Source organism: Chinchilla lanigera, unplaced genomic scaffold, assembly GCF_000276665.1.
Source record: "Chinchilla lanigera isolate Chin_1 unplaced genomic scaffold, ChiLan1.0 scaffold00109, whole genome shotgun sequence".
NCBI lineage: Eukaryota > Metazoa > Chordata > Mammalia > Rodentia > Chinchillidae > Chinchilla > Chinchilla lanigera.
The window spans coordinates 5,591,447-5,611,841 of record NW_004955510.1 but is presented as its reverse complement, the minus strand read 5'-3'; the positions used below and the strand labels follow the sequence as shown (position 1 = coordinate 5,611,841).

Here is a 20,395-nt window from a genome sequence, read left to right as displayed (position 1 = left end):
CTGAGCTAAATCCCCAGCCCCATAAAAATGTTTTATTATTTTAAGAATATGTATTTTATTGTGCCAAATGATATGTTACATGTAAGTTTATTGATAAAGTTTGTATGCTAAACTTTATTACTTTTTGCATAATGTGGAATTCTACTTATCTGCATTAACTTTTTTTTTGCAGAAAATAGTAGTTCAGCAAAATCACGGTTGTGTGTGTGTGTGTGTGTGTGTGTGTGTGTATGTATGTGTGTTGGAGATTGATTGAGCCCAGACCCTCAAGATTAGAAGGCTGTTTATTTATTTGAGACAGTGTCTCACTTTGTAATTTAGGCTGGCCTTGAGCCTGCAACAGTCCTCCTACCTCAAGATCCTTGTGAGTTCGAGGCCAGCCTGGGCTACAAAGCGAGCACGAGGCCAGCCTGGGCTACAAAGTGAGCACAAGGCCAGCCTGAACCTCATAGAGAGACCCTGTCTCAAAAAGACAAATCCTCATACTCAAGCCTCCTTTGTGCTGGGATTATAGACATGTACCACCATCCCCAGTAGGAAGTAATTATTTTAAATAAGCATTTATTTAGCTTTCATTAAAGTCAGATTATAGTCATAACTTACAATATTTGTCATTGGAGAATAATTATACTGTCATAAGTTTATTTGGTTTTTGGCTTTTATGAATAAGTTAATCTACTTGAGTATAGGTTAGGGTTTCACCACCAGTAAATTTCAGGATGGTAATTTTTGTAGATTAGGTTGGATTAGCTGGGTGCTTTAGAAAACATAGCAGGAGCTCCTAACATAGATGAAATTGTCTTCTGTCTTCTAGGATACTTTGGATATAGTAGATCACAGGTATCGGTGGGCCTTTTTTGTTGTTTTTTTGTTTTTGGTACCAGGAATCAAACTCAGGGTCTCATGCTTGCCAGGCAGGCACTGTGCCACTGAGCTGCATCCCTGGCCCAGGTATTACTTCTCTATAAAAGAAATGTATATACTAAATGAATACACTTACAAACTTTAAAGTATTAATCTATTTATAAATTAGAGATTTCTAACATTCATAGTGCTTAGCATTTCATTACAGTGAATGTATAGTAAAGGATATGTTATGAAGGAGTAATTAGGACAGTGACATCTTAATGTTATGATAAATTAATGGCACTGTTCTTTTCAATCTGGAACCTTTGAGTATGGAACTATTTCTTAAATGGCAAGGAACTTAGAGTATGGTGTTAACCTGAATAAACAAAAGATATGGATCGCTATAATCATTGCATGTTCTTCTCTTTTAGGTAACAGTGCATAATCCAGAGAATCAAAGCTACTTAATAGCTTATAAAGATTCGCAACTTATTATTTCATCAGCTAAGTAAGTTTTTCTAAAGTCTCACTTCATAAAGGAAATAAAGTCTTACTACTCTTTAAAATGCTTGTTAAGTTCTGTAAATGTCATAGAGCAAAAGTTGAGCATGTGAATTCTGGAGCCAGAATAACTAGGTATTGATTCTAGCATCATAATTTCCTTAACCTTAGACAAGCCATTTCGTTGCAGCAAGTTTATTACATGGTGGGTAATAATTCTATCTAACCACCTAGGGCAGTGCTTACAATGAAATGAGTTGATATACCTGTTTATATGTAATATATAGATAGATACACTTTGGGGTATACATAGATATTAATATGTGCATATATAAAACAGATTTTGAAGGGTTTTTAAGTATCTTCTACATATTATGTGTATAAATTAGTTAATGTGTAAGGCTCAGAAGGGTGTATACACAGCATGTTGTAAATTATTACTCCTTTTTGTTGTGGTTGTTAGTGCTCTTCTTCTACCCTTTATTTCTACCTGTTTTCCCAGCTCCAAGTAGCTTCCCTTGTCCACATCCTCCTTACCCCATTCGTGTCACAATCAGGCTAATGTTGTCACCTGGGTACATGGGCATTTCCCATCTCACATCTGTCTCCTTTCAGTAGTGTTGACCTGATAGCTCTGTCCTGGTTTTTTTTATCTTTGCCCTAGTTCTCTGCCCTTTCTCTTAGTGAGCACAGTACCACAGGGAGTTAACTTTCTCTGGGTCACCCTTTTGGAAAAAAAGAATCTGAAACCCTAGCCTCTGTGATTCTTTGTTGTCTTTGGTTATGTCCACTTTGTTTGTCAAAGGAAGGCCTGATGCAGTCTGACTTGAGTTTATCTGTCTTTTAACCTTACATTTTGGAGAATTTCAAACTTAGAAGTAGGCAAAGTAGTGTAATAAATCTTTCTGTATGCGTTACTTAGCTTGAATTATTGCCAGTCATGGCCAGCCTTGTTTTTATCTATGACCTTATCCTTTCTCCCTCCTACAGTAATTTAAAGTAAGTCCAAATGTTGTGTCACCTCCATCTCCTTTTTAGTCTTGCTTTTGTAAATTTTGTAGCACATTCAGTACCCTTACACATGCATTTCCTTTGTTTTTTACCATGTGTTACCCTCCCTCAGTAAGGACTATTCTGGTGGTAAATCTGTTGCTGATTCTAGGTTTCTAAATTTTTTATTTTTTAAATTGATATTTAAAAATGTATGTATTGTGTTTTATTTTAAAAGGTCTCTTTTGGCCAGACATGATGGTACATGCCTGTAATTTCAGCACTCAAGAGGCTGAGGCAGGATTGCCATGAATTTAGACTAATTTGGGCTACATAGTGATTTCAAGGCCATCCTGGACTACATGGCAAGGCCCTGTTTCAAAACAACAAAAAAAAGGGAGGCCTCTTTCACATACTTCATAACTTCTGACAAATTCCTTGGGAAAAAGGGTGTTTAGTATAACAAATAAGTTCTTTCATTGTGATTAGGACATTCACACCAGACATGTTAGAAGTGGCAGAAGAGGTGAGAATTAACGTTGAAAGAGCATGCATTGGGCATTCCATTTTCAGTGGAACCATGACAGATGCAGGCATATAGCGGGTTGTAGGGTTGGTGTGTGTTAACTCTGCTCCCTCAAAACCAGTTAGCTCAGTGCTCAGTAGTAACAGGATAATTCTGTCAGCATCCCCAGACATCAGAAAAATGAGTGGTTTTAGGTTAGACATCTTGAAGAACACCTTCCTGACTGAAGAGTTGTAAATTATTTAGGTAGGACCGTATGAATTTCTTCGGTGTGTTTTAAAGAGTAGCCAGCTAGGAAGGGTCAAATGTGGATTGTTTAACTTGAAGAGGTTTATGTGGTGTACGATACATGAAGACTAAACTGACCAACCCAGCTTACTTGATCTCTGGTATAGTAGAGCAGTGATGGAGAACCTTTTAGTGATAGAAACAACCCACTGTGGTATACGTGTCGTAGGTTTGCCACCACTGCTCTGGAAGAAGCATTACCCAGGTAGGACCCCAGGTTCAGTCCCCAGTACAAACAATAGTAATAATAATAAATAGAATTGATGGTTTAAAGAGAACCATCAGAGCCAGACATGGTAGCCCACGCCTGTAATCCCCACACTCTGAGAGGCTGAGGCAGGAAGATTGCAAGTAGGCCAGTGTGGGCAGTTTAGTAAGAGCTTATCTCATAAGAGGGAGGGTCCTGGAGATGTAGCTCAGTGGGTTCTGTCCTCACTGCATTAAAAAATATAAAACCTTCGGAAATATGGGACCTACTTTAGGATTCTATTTTCTTGTTATTTGTGGTAGAATGTAGAGAATTTTTGGATGTGGGTCATAACCCTTGTACGCCTGCCAAGGGACATGTCACTTTGACCTCAAGTTAAAAAATGATGATTCACTGTAGTGCATATCAGATTTTTCTCTTGGAGAGATCTAGAAAATGCAGGAAAACTCACTGTAGTCGGTACAGATGTAAATTTCTACCAGCTGTGTTCGTTTTGTGTTATTGGTGCTTGAACCCAGGGCCATGGCACTGAGCTACACTCCCAGCCTTTTCTGTTTTATATTTTGAAACAGGGTCTCACTAAGGTAACTTGTGACCCTCCTGCCTCAGGCCTCCAGAGTACTAGGATTACAGGTGCGTGCCACCAGGTGTACATGCTGTGAGGGCTTTTTGTTTTTGAGACAGGGTCTTAGTGTGTTGCCCAGGCTGGCCTTGAAGCTCTGGTTAAAGAATCTTCTGCTTTGGCTAGCCTTCCTCATAGCTGGAACTAGGCATGCCACCGTGTTCAGCATGTCATACGTTTTTAATTTTAACTTTCCTTGGAGAACTTTTGTTCATTTATCAAATTTTTCCATCTAGTGTGATTCAAAGATATATTTGGTACATCGTTTAATAGTTAAAACATCTGACAGCTTGTAAGCCCAGGAAATAGAAGTCTGTTGTACTTCTGTTATTTACCATAATGGTACATGTTTCTTTCCTCTTCAGAGCATTGCAGCATTGTGAAGAACTGATCCAGCAGTATAATCGCGCTGAGAACAGCATCTGCATGGCGGACAGCAAACCTCTGCCCCTCCAGAACGTGACCAGCCACGTGGGCAAGGCGGTGGAGGACTGCATGCGGGCCATCATCGGGGTGTTGCTCAACCTCACCAACGACAATGGTGTGTCCTGTGTTCCCATGCAGGCACTGGATGCCACATGGAGACAGGAAGCTCCCTGTGTGTCTTCTCTCAATGCCATGCTTTTGAAGATTTCCATAGTGTATTGTCTTCTGTGGGTCCAGGCTGCTTTTAGGAATTGGTCCTTTTAGAGCCAGTATAATGGGTTGGCCTGGCAACGTCACCAATGTATTTCAGTAAACGAATGGGCATGCAACTGGAAGTTCCTGTCTGTTTTAACAAATCTGGTTGTTAGTGTTACCAGGAAGACTCATTCTCTTCCACTTTCCCTTTCTCATTGCAGAATGGGGCAGCACCAAAACGGGGGAACAGGATGGCCTCATTGGCACAGCCATGAACTGTGTGCTGCAGGTTCCGAAGTACCTACCTCAGGAGCAGAGATTTGACATTCGGGTGCTGGTGAGTGAGAGGGCAGCTTGGGAAGAGTGTTTTATCTAGTCAGATGATCTAAATGTTATTTCAGTTTTGGGTTAAGAATCAGGATTTAATGTATTTTTGAGTTGTTTTAACAAATACCTTCTGAACATACTTAATATTTTCTTTTTCTTACGTCTTTGTAAAAAAGACAAAGTATAAAAACCCAAAATGGTGATTAAAACCTATAGAAATTGTTTTGGAAAACCAGTATCTTACATACTGTACCATTTTGTTGATGGAAAAATGATGATTCGATTTTTAGCTATCAGTAATCCATACATTTTTTTAAGTGCTTATCTGTGGTAATGCACATCTTTCAACTTTTTTTGTAGGGCTTGGGTCTACTGATAAATCTGGTGGAGTACAGCGCTCGGAACCGGCACTGCCTCGTCAACATGGAAACGTCCTGTTCCTTTGATTCTTCCTTCTGCATCAGAGAGGGAGACGATAGCTTAAGGGTAGCTGGGCAAGTTCATGCAGTGCAGGCTCTCGTGCAGGTGAGCAGCAGCCTGGAAAACAAGCTCACCTAAGAGTGTTCACTATATATAGTAGGGAGGAGTATCTTCTAGAGCTGACCAAGTCTTAAATAATTCATAGTTCATAGGATGAAACTTTTATTCTAAATCAGAATCTTAACCAATTAAAAATTTGATGTAGTTTATCTTTCTATCAGTAAGAAGTACAGTGGTTGAGGGGGCACCTTTATTTTATTCTGCTGGCCTTCTCAACTGCTCTTCATTCCTTAAGCATTGTTACCAAAAAGCCAGAAATAACACATTCATTTATGAATCAGAAGTAGATTAGTAATAAAAATGGGGAATCTGGCACCATCCCATCTAGTTCAAGTGCACTGGCATTTACTTATAGGTCTGAGCTGTGTTTAAAATGCTCTTACGTCCCGTGGACCACAGAAGAACTGGAAGCCCTGCATTAACTATTTCTTGGCCAGTTCCAGAAAGTGGCAGAGTGACAGCCTGGGAAATACTAAAAGGAGATACTTTCTTTGGGTCATTTGAAGTCCTATTTTTCATTCTCCTATCTCTTTTTTTTTTTTTTTTCTCCTCCTATCTCATTGTCTTTATTGTGTGTAAAAAGTCAGCCATAGACTTTTTTCATAGGCTTCAGAATACTCAGTCTTGAAGCATCCTGAAATTTTAGGCTTTAGTTATTTAAAACAAAGTTATGTATGCAACCAAGAAACTGTTAAATTATTCATCAATAACAGTGATAGTAAACAGTACTAGTAATTAACTAGCAATATTTGGTGTTAGTAAACCAATTTTGCTCTTCAGGGATCATTTAAAGATTCATTTAATGTTAAAAACTTTTAAAAATATTTGGTAGGTTTTTTTTTTTTTTTTTCCCATTTTCTTTTTTTTTTTTGTCTTTTTGAGACAGAGTCTCGCTATGCAGTTCAGGCTGGCTTTCAGCTCACTTTGCAGCCCAGGCTGGCCTCAGACTCAACAACGATCCTCCTGCCTCAGCCTCCTGAGTGCTGGGATTACAGGCACGCACCACCATGCCCAGCTGGTACTTCTTTAAAGTAGAGTTCATTGACACATTTCCTACCCAAAGCAGTTTCTCCCTATATAATTTTTTTTTTTTTTTTGTCTTTTTGATGCAGTTTCACTATGCAGTTTAAGCGGGCCTTGATCTCACTTCATAGCCCAGGCTGGTCTTGAATTCGCAAGGATCCTCTTGCCTCAGCCTCCCAAGTGCCGGGATTATAGGTGTGCACCACCATGCCCAGCTACTTGTTATTTTTTAAAACTTCCTATTTTGAAATGATTATAGGCTCTTTGCACAAAAATGTTACAAAGAATCCTTGCTTCCTCTAATGGTGACATAAAACTGTAGCACAAAATCAAAACCAAGAAACTTGAGCATTGCTGTATTACTGTTCTCCGGATGTGATACTTTTTTCAGTTTCTCCCCTTTTAACCTGCATTCCTTCCTGTATGCATGATGTAATATATATAGTTTCCATGCAGTTTTATCCATGTGTAGATTGATATATTTATCCATACATTAATGGACAGACCCATTCATACCAGAAGCATTCCTTTGTGCTCTCCATCCCCCAGCCCACCTAGTCTCATTCTGCATGGTTCTAGCTCCTTGCGAGTGATTCTGTGGTGTGTGACCATGTGGGATTGGCTTTTCTTCCAAGCCTGTGTCCTTGGTGTCTGTTCACATTGTTGTGTGTATTAGTAGCTCACTCTTGTTTAGTGCTGAGTAAAATTCCTTGTGTGATTATAGCATTCTGGTCCCTCCTACTTTTGTTAAGTGGAACCAAAGGTAAATAAAACCTCTGTGGATGTCCAGTAGTTTGTGAAGAAATGGCTGCCTGCTCAGCTCTACTCCCATGGGAAAGGTCAATTTGCAGATGCCACCCCACTCACTAGCCACACAATTTTCTGTGTTGGTAGAGTCACCTAATACTCTAATTCCTATTGTATTAGTTACATCCAGCCCAGGATTCCTCTTGTGCACTGTGTTATGGGAGCTGCGTGTCTTTTTAAGATGCCATCCGGTTTTTTTTTTTGGTACTGGGAATGGAACTCAAGACCTAGCACTTGCCAGGCAGGTGCTGTGCCATTGAGCTTTATCCCCAGCAAGGATGCCATCTTGTATCATTTATGGTTTTATATCACCTGTTAGGGTTTGTTGTTTTGTAATCAGCCCATATACAATTTTTGATTTTAGAGTTGAGTACCTTTCAGGTGTTGAGTTTTACCTGCTGCCATTCTGGGTAATTACTGCCTTACACTCCAGTATCAAGAAATGGCCCATCATTCTAATATAGAACACATTAATGCTGAGATTGATGTTTTTTATACTGCTAACACTGATCTTGTTCCAGTTATTTTAAAATAAAGTAGTTCTGGGGCCAGGGACATAGTGCCTGCCTTGAATTTGCACTGATCCTCCTATGTCAGCCTTCTGAGTGTTGGGATTACAGGTGTGCACCACCACGCCCAGCCCAGTATTACAGTTTTTAAAATTACTATCATTTCAACAGTTTCCTAAATACCTTTTGCACATGGCATCTAATAGCATTTTGCAAAAACAAAAATAAATAAATAAAACTAGTAATGCTGCTGGGTGTGGTGGCACAGGCCTGTAATCCCAGCACTTGAGAGGCTGAGGCAGAAGGATTTCTGTGAGTTCAAAGCCAGCCTGAACTACACAGTGAAACCCTGTCTCCAAAAGACAAAACAAAACTAATAATGCTTACAAATTGTAGTCTTCAGAAAGTCATCCACAACTTGATTCTTAACTGAGGTATGAGGAGTCCATCATTCTCTGATCAAAGATTTTGATCTCAGGACTTGTTACATTCTTAGAAATTACTGGGAAACCCAAGGAATTTCTGCTGATATTAAATCCACCTATATTTATTGAATCAGAAAACTGGGGAAATCATACTGGCTATTGGAGCAGTGGGGCCAATTATGTGGCATCTAGATCTAGGCAGAACTCCACTGTGCACACAGAGACTGTGGGAAGTAGCTGGCCTCTAAGTGTGACAGGGAATGAGTTTTGCCATTACCCGCCCCCTGCAACCCTACTACCTGGTAGGGTCCTGGGGACTCCTTAAGATTCTTTGACCAATTTTGAGAGCTGCTCTTAATTTCTTTTTTAGCTTTTTTTCTGGTATTGGGAGTCAAACTGAGGACCTTGCACTTGCCAGGCAGGCACCTGTGCCACTGAGCTATATCCCTAGCCCAGCTGTCTTATTTTCTCAAGGGAATTATCTTTTATGTGCTGCCAGTAAAATGTATATACCCTTCTTCTATATTTAATAAATCTTCGTGGTCCACTGAGTGTTGGACTTTTCATGTTCTTATTAGTACCTTGGGCTGTTTCCTAAACCACATCAGTGAATATATTAGATGCTTCCTGTGCGTTAAGCACTGTAGCAGCATTAGAAAAGTAAAGGTAAGGAACTTAATACGCAGGAAGTATTTTTTTCCCTATGTTCCTGGTGTTGAGACCTTTTGCTTCTCGCTTTTGACTCATTCTTTTATATCTTTAAATTTCTTCTAAAGAAGGCATGTTGTATTTCTCCTGATTCTGTTTAGTTTTATTCTGGGTTCTTCTTTCCATTTAATTCATTGGTTGGTTTGCTTGAATTGCTGTTAGATTGGGTTTTGTAATTTTTTTTTTTTTTGCTTGAATCTCACTAAATTAAGGAAAATTATTAAGGCTTTCATTCTTGAAACAATACCTGTATCATTTGCAGATTATTTGAACGAATCCAGGAGCATTTCTGCTTCTCTTTTGAGTTTCGGGAGGATGGAGCTTTCACTTGAGCACTCCTTTTTGATAAGGCAGCCCTCTTTGGGGAGGGCATGGGGGTTGGTGCTGGACATCAAGCCTGTGCCTTTGGACATGTTAGGCAGTCGCTATCCTGTGGAACTACAGCCCCCAGCCCTGACTTCTTCCTTATGTAAAGCAAAATATTGGGTATATTGGTATGTCTATTTAATGCTTTTCAAAATTAATTTTTGCCAGCTATTCCTTGAGCGAGAACGAGCAGCCCAGTTGGCAGAAAGTAAAACAGATGAGTTGATCAAAGATGCTCCCACCACTCAGCATGATAAGAGTGGAGAGTGGCAAGAGACGAGTGGGGAAATACAGTGGGTATCCACTGAGAAGACCGACAGTGCAGAAGAGAAACACAAGAAGGAAGAGGACGATGAAGAACTTGACCTCAATAAAGGTGTGTGTATTTTGAGTGCTGTATTTAGGTTAAAAACAATGATGTGATTTTAGTTTCTTCTTTAAAACATATTTAATAATATCTTGTGAGAATCTACCTATTTAGTCTGGATAAGGGCCTTCTTTAGTTCAGTCCAGAGTAGTTTGGTAATTCAGTCCTGGGAGTTCTTCCTAGGAACAAGCAAGGTGCTGTCATGGCCCACATGGTGGGCTAGTTAGTCTTTTTGTCCATGTCTTCTCCCCTCCTTCCTTCATCTATAAAGAGTACCTGATGGACAGTATGGTATTTCTAGCTTTGCGTTTTTGAGATTCTTCTAACACATGTACTTGAAAATGACATAAATGACAGTGATAGTCCTCAAAGCATAAGGATTTGGTGGCCAGTACAAGAAGTAACCCTGAAGTGGCATCTTTACAAGGCATGCAGTTACTGGATACTGTGCTCTTGTCTGGAATTGATACTTGCTGTGCCATTCATACAGATTCTGCCAAATGGTGGTTTGTAACTGCCAGTCCGTAGGGGTAGGAAATTTAGGTAACGTGTTCAGCTTCTCCTAGTTAGGAAGCTGTCCACTGCAGTGGCTGATTCCAAGCCATTCTGTCTCCATTAGCCCCACTCCTCTCCAGATCAAATGCCATTAGTTATGGTATTGGAAGAAATTTCTGTTCCTAAAAAAGTCAGCTACAGTTTTAATGTTTCCTTTGTTCTTATAATACTTGTGGGTTTTGGCAGTCTTTAAAAAAATAAGAATTGAGATACAATTCATGTAGTATAAAATTTACTTTTTAAAGTAAATAATGCAGTTTTTAGTCACAATTTTATAGTGACAAAATTATACACCCATCACTATTACTCAATGCCAAATATTTCTCATCAGCTCTAAAGATGCCACATACCCATTAGTAGCCGTCACCCCTATTTCTTCCTCTCCCAGCCATTATTCTGCATTCTGTCCCTGGATGTACCTACTTCAGATGTTCACGTGAAAGGAGTCATGCAGTGCATTACCTGTTACATGACAGGCTTGTTTCAGTCAGCTACATGCTGTACCACGGGTCAGGGCTGTATCCCTTGTTTGTGTAACAGATGACTGCCTTGCATCGTTACCCACACGTTAGGAATCCATCCATCTCCGTTTTTACAGTGCCTTTAGTTGTGTGATTGGAATGCTCCTTAGTACATGGCACTATGTCGTGTTTATCATTTGTCCATCGGTGAACATTGGAGTTGTTGTTTACTGTTAGAGCTGTCACGAATGCCGCTGCTGGGAACAGTTATAAGACAGGGGCTTTTGTTGTAAATATGTATTTTCATTTCTGTTGGGTAGATACAGATTAGAATTTTAATGAAACACAAAACTCTTTTCAGTGTGGCTGCTCCTTTTCACTTTGCTAGCCAGTAACATGAGGGGTCAAGTGTCTCCAAATCCTCAAAATTGCCTGTTTTTAAAAAAATGGTTTTAGTCTTCTTAGTGGGTATTAAGTGGTACTGGCTGGTTTAATTTAATTTGTACTTCCTTCATGACTAAGGATATGGAAGTTCCCTCTGCACCTCCTGGCCTTTTATATATTTGTTCAAGTGTGCTGCCTGTTTTTTAAGTGATTATCTCTCTTTGCTCTGAACTCAACCTTCCTGCACACGTGATCCTGCTCGCGCTGCACCTTGTCTCCGTGTCCTGACCGTGCCCTCCGCCTGCAGCCCTGCAGCACGCTGGCAAGCACATGGAGGACTGCATTGTGGCCTCCTACACAGCGCTGCTCCTTGGCTGTCTCTGCCAGGAAAGCCCAGTAAGTAAAGTCCAGAGACAGGTGCTCTGTGCATCTTGTAGCAGCCTCACTCCCTTACCTGATTCAGTCACTTAGTCCTTTCATTTTACTGTCTTGTGTGACCACTGTGTTACAGAAAGGCTTTTGGTTAGGGGATATTTAATGCTATTTTATTTCTTCCCTGTGGAACAAAAAACAGTAGGAAAATGTTTAACACATGCAGTGGTTTCCTTCATATTACTCAGTATTCTTACTGTGTTTTTAACACCCTAGTCATCTTTATTTCCTTTTGGATACAAGTTTTACCACATAAGTTTGAAGTAAGATGGGCTGTGGCCATGGTAGAATTGATGTGCCTATCAGAGTCAGGCTGTTTGAGGTGCAGAAAACAAAGGTAGCAAGGGTGCTTTTAATATGAATAGCAGGATATACTGTACATACACAGAAGTCAGTGAAAATGCAGGTGGCCTATGGTGGTGGAGACTTGCAAAGGTTTTCATTGAACTTCTCAAGGTGCATCCCAAGGTAGAGTCCACTGGGCCTCCACAGGCAGCTCCCGTTTGACGAGTGTTCAGGTGGCTTTGGTTGAAGGGAAAGGGGCTGACACAAACCCACACCCCGCTGGTGTCAGTAAGATGGCAGACTTAGTGCCGCTGTGAACAGAAGTCAGATCATCTGTTCTGCCTTTAAGCAGCAGTCTTCGCAGCTATTGTTGTCCTTAGCTGGAAGTGCTCCTTGGGCCGCAAGATAATGACTGGGTTTGTCCCAGTTCGGTAACAACCAGCCCTGGCAGGCTCCTCTGGAAGACATTGCTTTTCTCCCCACTGGGGCCCTCCCCACCCCAAGTAGATGTCCCTCTTGGCCACCTTGGGGTCATACGCTTTGTCTGAACCAGACCCTGAGTGGTTGGGCTGTTCAGATGTACCTGTAAGGGGAGAGTCGGCACAGATGTGCTCAGGTGCAGGGAGCACATGTGGAAAGGGAGTGGCTGAGGTGCAGCAGGGGGTGCCAAGGCCAGCTCCAGGTCGGTAATGTTCTCAGTTCTGCCAGCTGACGAAAGCTCTTCCGTGCACTTCCACAGATCAATGTCACCACCGTGAGAGAGTACCTGCCAGAAGGAGACTTCTCCATAATGACAGAGATGCTCAAAAAATTCCTAAGCTTCATGAATCTTACTGTAAGTAGCTTGTCTTTAGCTCATATGGTTTGAAGTGTAGTGAATACAGGAGAAATACTTCTGTGGCTGTTGTGATTGAAAGAAGAAAGGGGTTCTCTTTGGTAATGGTGTTGTTTCTTCATAGTTATGATTTAAGGTGAGGTGCTGTTTTTTAAAAGACATAATTTACTTTTGGTATACTTGGATTCTCAGTGTTCAGTTTAGTGATTTCTTTACCAGTTAGACTTTGAAAACTTTGACCCTTTGATTGAACATTAACCATTTTTCCTTCCCTCCCCTCAGTGTGCTGTTGGGACAACAGGCCAGAAGTCTATCTCTAGAGTGATTGAGTATTTGGAACACTGCTAGCTGCTTTACCTTTGCTTCAGGTGCTCGGGAATGCTGGAGCTACCCTTAGACAAAGAAAAATCATGAGAGATCTTTGAAGAGAAACCAAGAGCTTTCATCAGGATTTTACAACCACCTGATTCTTCGTCATGCATTCTGCATTTGCTCAGTGACAGTTACTGCATCAATCTGCAACTATCAAAAATGAGGGACAAGGTTTAGGCTGCTCACAATCCATGCAGTATTGAAATACACTTCCTGGCAGAGTCTACCCTTTCCCCGTGTCCTCGCTTCACTTGGGCAGGTTCAGGGGGTGACTTTGTGCTGCTGTTAGTGCAACTGCTGTGTGTGGAGCCACTGCTGTCGCGCCGGCCAGGGCAGGGCAGCTTAGCGATGAGGTGTGGGAGGTTCTGAGCGCATTCTAGACAGCAGCTTAGTTCCTTTTTCAGGCTCATTGGCTTTTGCTTTTTTGTTGAATGATTCCAATCGTAAATAAAGCTTTTAATAATTTTGTGAATTTTTTCGTTGTTGTTCCCTGAACTACTGTCTATATTTAAAATTAGATGGAATCCAAAGACACAAGGGATTAATAGTATATTTTTTTATTCTTGATTAGGTTTGGGTATTGAACTATTTTTCTCTTTTGAGACCACGACCATATTCAATATCATACCATAATGTGTCATAGCTGTAGATGCAAGGAAACAAATAGCAGTTTGAGGGAATACTCTGTAAGATGATGTGCCCTGTTTTAAAGGATTAGCAAAATAGATGAACCCAGGGTAGTTTACACTTAATGCTAGGGAGGCTCTTGAGACAGTGTGAGGTTTTGAGGGAGGATCTCTAGATATATTTTCTGATGTTCAGTACAATAAATGTAAGGAAGCTAAAACACCAATGTAGAATTCACGTTTCCAGGTAACGTGTATATTCTTCTATAGTGACAGGATCAATTGCATAAACGCAAAGCCTTAAAATTGCTGATTTAGAGAAGAACCTTTTTTTTAATTCATACAACAGTTGTTGTTTGGAAAACAGTTGTGGAACACTCAGAACACTTTTTGTGAATTTAATTTCACAGCATTGCAAGTTTTTCTTTTATTGTTCAGACCACTGGTTTCCCTTTTTTCTTTTAATTGATCCGGCCTGAGGACAGGCTTTCCAGAGATCTCTTTCATTAATGCTTTTAATTACCTTTCAGTAGTGACATCATGTTTCTCCATTGGATTTATGAAACTTGAAGCCATAAAATATTAGTTTGGTGTGTATTGGGGAAAATAACTAAAAGTCTAATTTTTACCCATTAGACTTGGTTATATTTCCTTGTATAAAGTGACAAACCGGGGCTCTTGTATCAGTGCCAGCTGTAATGTTTTTAATGCAGTGGCTGCCTTCTATTGTCTTCCTATTTTTGATAATGCAGATTGTTGGGAACTCTATAAGGAAGTAACTGATTCCAGGCAAATCGTTTTCTTCTTCCTTCTGCCCTCCTGAACCCCACCCTATCACCTTTTAAGAATGCAGTACGCCAGTGTAACGTGGGAAAGACTGAGATTGTATTTGCCCTGAATAGAAAAGCTAACTTAGCAGACTTTACAGAGCATATTGGTAAATGATATCTGTAGGATTAAATTAGTTAGATATATTTTGTTTAATTATTTTTAAATACATTGATATTTATTAATCATTGGATTTAGGGAAAAGAACAGATTTTTGGTAAAATGACTTGTGGCAGATGGTAAGGAATATTATAGAACATTTGGATGAGATCAATCAGGGCGAACTACATTTTTCTGTTACACTGGTAATCATTTGAAAATTGATTTACCTCAGTGTTTAACAGTTTTTTGTTTTGTTTTTTAAATAGTAACTAATTGTCAAGCACTGATAGAGATGCAGATTTGGGGGTGTGGTTGGGGATGAGGGAGACCCCACCTCACCAATTGCAGTGCATCTGTTGTGTTTTAACCCTCAGAGAATTCTGCATTTTAGGGTACTTGAGGCTGACTTGCAAATTAACTAAAATTTTAAAGTAACCTTTTTTCCACTGTAAATATTTGTGTAAATACTACCAATTGGAAATTAGAACAGTAGAGTACTTTTCTGAATCCAATCCTATTTTTATTTTATACAGTATTTCTCAGCTGTGATCTTTGGAGCAAAAGCCAACGGCAGGAAAAAATAGTTTGTACCAGTTTCATGAAGTATGTCTTTGGGTTTTTGTAAATAATTTTAACTCAAATAAAATTGCTACTTTCAATACACCTGTTGTCTTTAACATAAGTCTATTGACCTGTTTTGGAGGAAGTCTCAACCCCATTCACTACTGGCCAACACACTGTGTCACTTGAGTGAATATCTTTAAACCTACACACAGGTAATCCGTTTTTGTTAACTATCTTACTATGTACTTGTAAATATTCGTCAGAAAAAAATCAGTTGCATTTGTACTTTAAAATCTTGCTACAAATAAAAAGCCTTGTCCCTGGTGCATTGTGTAGAACATTTAGGGACAAGTTACTACTAATCTTAGGGAACTTAGCTGAGGAGGGAGGGCCATTACCAGTCAACACGTGAGGCTGTATATATTACTACTACAAAAGGCAGAGGTATCCCAAGGGGGGCTACGGCCCGTATTTTATAAATACAGGTGCAAGGAAATCAATATATTAAAAGAACAGTACATCGCAACAGTGACTTACCAAAGGAGTACAAGATTGGTTTACCACTCAAAATTAGTATGATTGAAACAGGTGGTGGCACAAGCCTGTAATCCCAGCAATGGAGAGGCGGAGACAGAACAGTTTACGAGTTTGAGGCCAGCTTGGGGTATATAGTGACACCCTGTTTCAAAAACAACAAAAAAACCCAGTATATCCAACTATTTTAACAGAAGACAAACTGCATCGATGACAACCCTGGAAAGGGACCTATCCTTCTATGGTCACCTCCTTTTTGGCAGAAAAAACAAAACATCGAAATGTTCGTTATTTATTTGATTGTTTTTTGAGAGGGTCTCTGTGTAGTTCAGGGTGGCCATAAACTTTGTATTCTAGGCTGGCTTTGAACTATGGGCAATTCTCCTGCCTCAGCCTCCCAGGTGCTGGGATTACAGGACCACAGCACCACGCCCAGCATGCTGAAATTATTTGAAACAAACAGTTCTGAAACAAGTGGATCCCATATGAAATATCTTCCTATCTCACGCCAAACAAAAGTAACTCCAGATAATCAATGTAAACTTAAAAGCTTTTAGAAGAAAATAGGAGCCGGGCGTGGTGGCACACACCTGTAATCCCAGCACTCGGGAGGCTGAGGCAGGAGGATCGTTGGGAGTTTGAGACCAGCCTGGGCTTCAAAGTGAGCTCAAGGCCCATCTGAACTGCATAGTGAGACCTGTCTCAAAAAAAAAAAAAAAAAGACAAAAAAAGGGAAACAACTGCATGAATTGGTATATGGTGATTGGCAAAGACTTTAGATAGGATATAGAAATCAATAACTTAAGAAAGTCTGGTGTGGTCATCCATATCTCGTAAGTTTGTGTACGAGGCCAGCTTAGGCCATATAAGTGAGTTCAAGACCAGCCTAAACTACACATCAAGAAACTGTCTCAAAAAAAAAAAAAACAAAAAAACAAAACTTTTGTTCCTCAAGACACCACTGGGGCATGGTGGTGCACGCCTGTAATCCCAGCACTTGGGAGGCTGAGGCAGGAGGATTGCTGTGAGTTTGAGGCCAGCCTGAACAGCATAGTGAAACCCTGTTTCAAAAAGGCAAACAAAAAAACCCCTCAAGACACCATTAAGAGAATAGATAGGCGAGCCTTTGAGAAAAGATACTCAAAATCATATACTCATAAAGAGCTTTTCTCCAGAATATTGTATACAGAGAAATGCAACTCAATTTTTTAAAAGCTCAACTTTATTTTTTTTGTCTTTTTTCTTTTTGTTTTTTTTTCCGGTACCGGGAATCGAACTCATGACCTTGAGCTTGCCAGATAGGCGCTGTGCTGCTGAGCTAAGTCCCCAGCCCAAAACTCGACTTTAGAATGGGTAAAAATCTTGAATACTTCATAAAGAATGAGTAACGAAAATGTGAACATACTTGTAATAGTTACCGTCGATGGGAATCAGGCCATACTGCAATCCATGTGGTAGAGTGACTCATTCAGAATTTGGCACAAACAAGCAACCAGGACTCAGGGTAGGATTTTGTAACTCCTAACACCATTTTGAAAAAGTTTGGCAACTTTTTGTGAGGTTAAATATCTACCTCTCCTGAAACCTAGTATTTCCACCTTGCCCAGGACAAAGGAAAACATTCAACAGAAAAATTTGTGGAAATGGTCATAATCATTTTATTCATAATAGCTAAACACTGGAAATAAAGCAAATGTCTGTTAATGGCAGTGGATAAACAGATTGTGGTAAATATTCCTGCCCTAGAATGCTGTTTAGCATATTCAAATAATAATTATTAAATAATTCAATGGCATTGAATAATTATTAAATAATAATCATTAATTCAGTGGAATGAATTATTTCAGTCAATAACGTGGGTGATTCCATGTTCATAATTCTGAGTGGAAGAAGTCATTAAAAAAACAGGAATTAATTTGCACAAGCTTCCAGAACAGGCAAAACTTTGAAGGATTCACAACTATTTAGAGGACAATACAAATATATGAAAAAATTAAATTGTAGAAATGTGACACACATCTTGGTAACTCACGGGAAAATACATTTTTGGTGCTGGGGCAGAGTGGCAAATGCTGTGCCTCTGAGCTACAGCCCCAGCTGCTGGAACAAAATGATGAACAGGGAGAAATCATTGCCCTTAAATGCTTAGACAATATTTGAAAGCAGAAGGGCTGGGGCTGGGGCCTGTCAGTGAACGCTTGCCTAGCATGCATGAGGCTCTGGAATGAATCCTCAGAACTCCACATCTCGACAAAAACAAAACCAAATCAGAATAAATAGGAATGCTGCAGTACAAACTTTTTTTTTTTTTTTTTTTTTTTCTGAGACAGGATCTCACTGTGTAGTTCAGACTGGCCATGAACTCACAGCGATCTTCCTGCCTCATCTTCCTGAGTGCTGGGATGACAGGTATGAGCCACCATGTTTGGCTCAGAGTCTCCATTCTAAAGATAGAATAAGCAATAGAGTAAACCATAAGCAGTATAATAAAAAACTTAAAAATTTGTCCCCAAATTGATTTTTGTAACATCTAACTAGAGATAGTAACCAAGAAAGAAAGCAAAAGAGAAATTACAAAATTAAGTTTAAATGTCAATATATAAGCATAGCAACATTTGACATTAAAAAGTTAGCCACTGAATACATACAAATTGATAACTTGAAGTGAATAAATCCCTAGAAAAATATAGCAAAAACTCCAAATAAATCCATATATAATTTGTTAGAAGTAAGTTTAGTAACATGACTGAATGAAACCACAAAAGAATTCAGATGAACTGTCTTGCTAACACATTTGAAACGTTGGGAGAAATTAATTTTTGTGATGCTGACAATCCAACCAAGGACTTTCCCAGCCCCTGAAGAAAAAAAATTTTTAATCTTAATAATGCACCAAAAGCTTAGCATGGTAGTGGTAGCACAGGTCTACAATCCCAGCACTGAAAGGCTGAGGTAGGAGGATCTCAAGTTCCAGCTCAGCCTGTATGACTTAGAAACACCCTGTCTGAAAAACAAAAAACAAAAACCAAACAATGTACAGCACTGCTCCCTGCAAAAGCTCTGGGTTCAGTGTAACACACACACACACACCACGGCAAGGCGCTGAAGACCCAGGTTATGGGGGAAGCTGAGGCAGGAGGAGTTGAAGCCAGCCTGGATAACTCAGACTCTGTCTCAGTAAAAACACAAAAAACAAAGTCAAACCAAAGTCATATACAACCAATGCATGTGAGAACAAAAAGACCGATCACACCAACTTCCCTTCTCTCTGTTTGAAAGAAAGTGGGACTGTGTTGCCCAGGCTGGCCTCTAAGTCCTGGCTCAGGCAATCCTGCCTCGGCCTCTGTGTAGCTGGGACCACAAGTAAGCCTGGAACACATTTGTTTTGGAATTGAATTTGAGTGTCCATCAACAGCAGGTGAATGGATAATGTGTATCAGTGGTAGTGGTCGGTGCTCTGGCGCTTTTGGTTTTTTGTGTCTTTTTGGTTTTGGGTATTTTGAGACAGGGTTTCACTGTGTAGCTGTGGGTGGCCTCCAACACACGATACTCCTGCCCCAGGCTCCAAGTGCTGAGATTACACACATGTGCAACCATACCCAGCTGTCTTTTCCAACATTATAAGGAAGATCCAGTAGTCTTATACAAACCCTTTAAGAGAACAGCGAAAGAGGAAACCTTTGCCAACACATTTTACAGGGGCCAGCTTGTGCCTGATGCCGACCTGACAAGAACATCCGTTGGAGGAAAGAAGAAACATACTGACTCTGCAATGGCCTGGGTGTAAAGTGGTAGCTAAAACATCAGCCGGTCACTCCCAGCAATGTAGAAAAATACAAGTCCCTTACCACCGAGATGAGTTTCTCTAGGCACAAGAACTCTTTGGGGTGTGCCCAGAAGCCAAGGGACACGTGGCTCGCTGCAGCCCCCTTCTTGTCTCCATCTCTCCCCGGGGCCTCAGCCACTCTCATAGCTCAGAACACGGGGTGCTTCTTGGTGCCCCAAGCCTGCACCTCCCCCTAAACTGCCACATGCATCTGCCTGGTTGCCTTCCCCCTTAAACGTCCAGTGGGGTCCTGGTCATCCTGGGCCTGCACTGAGTCCGGGTCTCTGTGTGCCCAACCTGTACTTAGCCTGGTAAGACATAGCAACAGGGTGAGGGACCACCCCGGAGCACGAACCCTCCAAACATAGTGACACCATCATTACTATATACAGAACCAAGCAGAAAAGTGCTCTTTTGGACCAATCGGAAACATCCTATTTTCATCCCTGAATCTGGTACTGTTCACACAAACAATCAGAAGATGCTCCTTTCATCCTACATTTGCATGTGGGCACTGCCTATCAAAAGATGCTGTGCTGGATCCTTTACATGGGGCAGGAAGCCAAGAAGGGACAGTTGTGACACCAGGATGACTGTCTCAATGCCTTAGTTGGTGAGACGCTGTTCCAAAACAACAAATAGGACAAATCCTGAGGTATGAGACTCCTTAGGTTTATGTGGAGTCTCATCCCTGTTTAAACTGTTGGGGTTGGATGGATAGGAACATTGCAAGGGTCTGACAGGCGCCAGGTGTTTCCATAACTCTTCTTTTCTTGTTGTTTATTTGTTTTGTGTTTTGAGAGCATTTCCCTATGTAGCCCAGGCTGGCCTCGAACTCATGGCAATACTCCTGTCTCAGCCTCCCGAGTGCTGGGATGACAGGCATGTGCCACCAATGACGCTTCTGATGTGAC

At 40.5% G+C, this 20,395-nt stretch overlaps 1 protein-coding gene across 2 annotated transcripts in view; it reads left to right on the top strand.

The window, feature by feature from the left end:
• Wapl (WAPL cohesin release factor) overlaps positions 1–15,220 on the top strand; it is a 77,600-nt gene extending 62,380 nt beyond the window's left edge. For both annotated transcript variants that reach the window (XM_005407895.1, XM_013506324.1), the window contains 8 exons: positions 1,281–1,357; positions 4,350–4,525; positions 4,827–4,942; positions 5,293–5,457; positions 9,479–9,686; positions 11,385–11,473; positions 12,534–12,629; positions 12,912–15,220. In XM_005407895.1, the coding sequence (XP_005407952.1) occupies positions 1,281–1,357; positions 4,350–4,525; positions 4,827–4,942; positions 5,293–5,457; positions 9,479–9,686; positions 11,385–11,473; positions 12,534–12,629; positions 12,912–12,977 (993 nt within the window). In that variant the 3' untranslated portion in view covers positions 12,978–15,220. The remainder of the gene's footprint in view (positions 1–1,280; positions 1,358–4,349; positions 4,526–4,826; positions 4,943–5,292; positions 5,458–9,478; positions 9,687–11,384; positions 11,474–12,533; positions 12,630–12,911) is intronic.
• Positions 15,221–20,395: the final 5,175 nt, after the last annotated feature.